Source organism: Pediculus humanus, genomic scaffold (genome assembly GCF_000006295.1).
Source record: "Pediculus humanus corporis 1103172108282 genomic scaffold, whole genome shotgun sequence".
Lineage (NCBI taxonomy): Eukaryota > Metazoa > Arthropoda > Insecta > Psocodea > Pediculidae > Pediculus > Pediculus humanus.
In genome coordinates this window covers 123,069-127,631 of record NW_002987851.1, presented here as the reverse complement: position 1 = coordinate 127,631, position 4,563 = coordinate 123,069, and the positions used below count along the sequence as shown (strand labels likewise).

At 25.7% G+C, this 4,563-nt stretch overlaps 1 protein-coding gene across 1 annotated transcript; it reads left to right on the top strand.

The window, feature by feature from the left end:
• Window positions 1-458: 458 nt before the first annotated feature.
• Phum_PHUM517290 (uncharacterized protein) lies at window positions 459-1,121 on the top strand (the record flags this gene model as incomplete). The annotated part of the gene is made up of 1 exon (XM_002431209.1): window positions 459-1,121. The coding sequence occupies one exon, from the start codon at window positions 459-461 to the stop codon at window positions 1,119-1,121; it is 663 nt and encodes a 220-aa protein (XP_002431254.1).
• Window positions 1,122-4,563: the final 3,442 nt, after the last annotated feature.

The window sequence follows — 4,563 nt, the reverse complement described above, 5'->3', positions numbered from 1 at the left end:
TATTAAAAAAAAAAAAAGGTAATATCGTTATAAAAATTTATAAAAACTAAGGGGGAAGGATTTTTCATTAAACCGGATGTGCACGTTTTTTTTTTTTTTTTCCAGAACTTTCGTCCACCTGTTTTTGACAATAAATTATTTTTTTTTTTTTTTTTTTTTAAAAAGGGAGCAAGAGTAAAAAGAATATTTAACAAAGCAATCATTGTCTGTCTTCTCATTGTTTATGCATTAAAAACTCTTAAGTGGATTAGTTCACCATGTTTTTTTAATTGCAATAGGACCGTTTGTCCTTGTTTGTTTTTATTTTTTTTTTAATTGAAAACAACAACAACAACAACAGCAGCAGATTTATTTCGTGGAAAAATATTTATCGATTTATTTTCGAAAGCGAAACATCGTTTTATAAACATATATATATATAATTATCGTGCGCGGAAGGGGGGAAAAAGAAAAAAAAAATGAAATTAACGACAAAATCAAAATTCGATGAGATTTTTAAAGGTGTGACGTCATCAAATTCGTGTCGTGATGAAAATGAAACGATCATAAATGACGAAAGGACTCCGTTGTTAGTATTAAATAATTATTATTATAAGGATGTTAAAAAAGTTTTCGGAATCAGAAGGAGTTCCGCTTTATTCATTTTGTACGTAATTTTTTACGCGGCGTATTTAATTGCCGGTGGTATTATATTTACCGTACTCGAAAAACCGGAAGAAGAAGAAATAAAAAAATATCTCGTACGAGCCCGCCATGTTTTTTTAAACGATAATAATTGCGTTCAAGGTAAGAAAAATAATTTATCGGTAGGGAAAAACAAACAAACAAACAAACACAACGGATTCTTAAATAATAATAATGATAATGATAAATCGTTGTTTCCTCTCTTTTGTAAAAAACCGGAAACCTTACACAAAAATATTATTATTATTATTATTTTTTTCGTTTTTTTTTTTACGCGGAAGAAGGTCGACGACGATGACGACAGGATTAATTATTTATTTAAAAAAAAAAATTGTTGTGTTGTTGTTATTAAAGATCATAATTGTTTAAACAAAAGAAAAAAAATCAATGAACTCTCACTCTCTCTCTCTCTCTCTCTCGTTAATAATGATAAATAAGTTGTGTAAGTGCGCGTGTAAGTTTCTAACGTTTTTTTTTTTTTTTTTTTTCACGTGTTAGTGACAATGATATGATTTAAACTTGGTGTTATTATCCGTAACTACTACTTATTCTCCTTATAAAAAAAAAATTTTCTTTCTCTCTCTCTCTCTCTCTCTCTCTCTCTCTCTCTTTTAAAAGGATAATAAATATCTTTTCCAGTTGATGATGATGATAATGATGATGATAAGCTGATTATCTCTTATTCATTTTGAAAATGTCCATTGTTGTAATGGCGAACGTAGACCGTTGGCGCGTTATACGTATAATTAAGTTTTTTTTTTTATAAAATGGTTTCTCTCTCTTTCTCTTTTATTAACAAAACAAAACTTTTCATTAAGTCTTGTTGCGTTTGTCTTTGTTGTTGTTGTCGTTGTCGTAGTAGACGATTTTCATTCAACCTTTTGGCAAAATATTTCGTTTGTTGTTATATATATATATATATGGATTGTCATATACATTCTCGTTTTTATTCCTTTGACATAATTATATCGTTTAATTATGTTTTCCGAGGAAAATTTATTTATTAATATCGTAGCAGACGACACACTCGCGTGAAATTTTCCGATTTAAGTAAAAAAAAAATTTTTATTTTTATTTTTATTTTTATCGAACGATTTATTTTTATTATTTCTTCTGTCTTTCTCTTTTTTCTTTTTTCTTTCTTTTTTCTTCTGTCTTTTTTCTTTTTCCTTTTTCTTTTTCTTCTTCAGATGATCCAGAAGAAAAAAAAAAAATTTTTTTTTACGCTCGAATAAGATTTCCTTTTTAGTCCGATTTTATTCTTCATTATTAATTATTTTGTGTAATGATCCTCCTCCTACCTTTTTTTTGCTCCTTTGAAGTCGGGTATATTTCCTTTGAAATTTTCTTTTTAACAATTATTTTTATTTTTTTATTTTTTTTATATAAAAAATATTTTCCTTTGTCGACAAAAGTATTTTTTTTTTTTATTCCTTTTTTTCCTTTTTTTTTCTTTTATTTTCGAATCTTTTAATCGGTTACTATTTTGACCGTAAGAAATTTATTAAATTTTTGTTTATTTTTCACGCTTCCTTATTCCCCCACCCCCCCCTCTCTCTCTCTCTCTCTCTCTATCATTCGTTCATTTTCTCTGTTTATTATTTTGTACAGAAAAAAAAAAAAACTTTCCACCCTTCATCCAGTAATTTTCCGGGGTCGAAAGGTGGGGGGGAGTTGAAAAAATTTTTTTTTTAAAGTCGTAAAATCAACTTTTTACGAAGTAATCAAGATTTCAAAAAAAAAAAAAACCGGAAAACAACAACAACAACAACAAACGTGTTTGTTTAATTTAAAAAAAAAAAAAATTTATTCTTTTTTTTTTTTTTTTGTTTTTAAATCACACAAAAAATAAAACAAACGACAAACGCAAAAAGATTTTATACAAGGGTGGAAAATTGTTGGTTGAATTTTTTACGTTGGATAAACATTGAATTAGTTTAATACGACGAATGCACAATATTATTAATAATTATTATTATTATTATTTTAAAAAATCCCTTTTTTTTACTTAAAAATAATTAAATTTTACTCCTCCCCTCCCCGTCTCCTCCTCTCTTCTCCCCCTTCTTCTCCTCGTCGTGAAAGGGAAAACTTTTTTGTTTTTTATTTTATTTTCGAACCCAAAAAAAAATCCATTAAATTAGAATTTACAAAAAAAAAAAAAAATGGGCGATCGAATTAATTATTTAAAAAGATGGCGGAGGGAAGGAGGGCGGGGGGACGAAAATAAAATTGAAAAAAAAAACCGATCAAAATGGTAAAAATCGGTTTTTTTTAACCGTTGCCCCCAAAAAAAAACAAAAAAAAAAAAAATTGACGTTTTCTTTGATTCGTTTATATAAAAGTTTTTCTTTTTTTTTTTTTTTTATTTAAAAAACATTTTCATTAATCTTCTTGTCACATTTCCTACGGATTTTCCAAGAGTTTTACCCTTCCCCTCCCCTCCCCTCCTCCCAACCCCCGCCGAAAAAGAAAAAAAAATTTTTTTTTTTTTTTTCCCTTTCGCACGCAGACCCACACAGTACGAAAATTCTAATTTTATTCGTCAATATTTAAATTCCGTGATTCTCCGATAAATAAAACGCTAAAAAAAAAAAAAAAAAAAAGAAAATTTGACTTTTAAATTTTCGTCTTTTTTTTTTTTTTTTTTTCTGGGGAGGTTGAGGAGGCGGGGAAAATGTTTTTAAAAAAAAAAGTCGAAGGGATGTGTGTGCGTGCGTGATTAACATTGTAAGATATTAAATTTCGATTTAAATCTGATGACGTCATTGCTAACCTTCAAAAAAAAAAAAAAATTTTTTTTATTACGTATCAATTACAAAAAAATAATTTTTAAATTCGTACAAACAACAAACAATATAATTACATTTAATTATTATCTTTCGTCCTAACAACAACAACAACAACAACAAACGACAATTATTAATAATAATAATAATAATAATAATAATAATAATAATAATAATAAATTATTTGGTTTAATTTAAAAAAAATTTCCATCTTTATAGTTTTAACGGTTTAAACAAAACAATCAAAACTATTGTCATCATTATCATCATCATTATTATCTTTATTTTATTAATAAATAAATAGTAATAATAATAATTAATTGTAAGTAAATAATTTTATTTAATTAACGGAAGCGATAATAATAATTAAATAAATAAATGAACAAAATGGATTTCTTAATAATAATTATTATATAAGAAAAAATTTAACGGTCGTCGAGATGACGTCATCGTCGTGGTCGTGGTAGTAGAAGGCTGTGATTTTTTTTTCCCGCGTTTTTTTTAAAAAAAAAAAAAATATATATATTACCTATATGATATTTATTTTCAAATATTTATAATTAATAAAAAAATGATGATGATGATAATTATTATTATTATTAAAAATTTTTTAAATATAATTTTAATATTTTAATATTTCACCCTTCGACCTCATTAGTGAATTTTCTAAAGATTATAATAATAATGATGATGATAATAATAATAATATCAATTTCATTTAAAAAAGAATCAATAACATTGAAAAGTTTTTTTTTTTTTTTTTTTTTTTTTAAATTTTATTTTTGAATAAAGCAGTGGGGGTGGTGGTGGTGATGGGGGTGAAAATGGAGAAGGGGTGTAAACTGGGGCTGTAAACAGGAGGGGGGAGGAGAAGGGGTTGGAAAAGTAAATATGTATTATTCGTTTCTGACAAAAAAAAAAAAAAAAAGGAAAAAAAAATGGAAAGTAAAAAAAGAAGAAAATTCAATAACCATAAAAGTCATTTTTAAAAACTTTTACCCCGAGTTTAAAAAATAATAATAATAATAATAATAATAATAATAATAATAATAATAATAATAATAATAATAATAATAATTTTAAAAAAAAA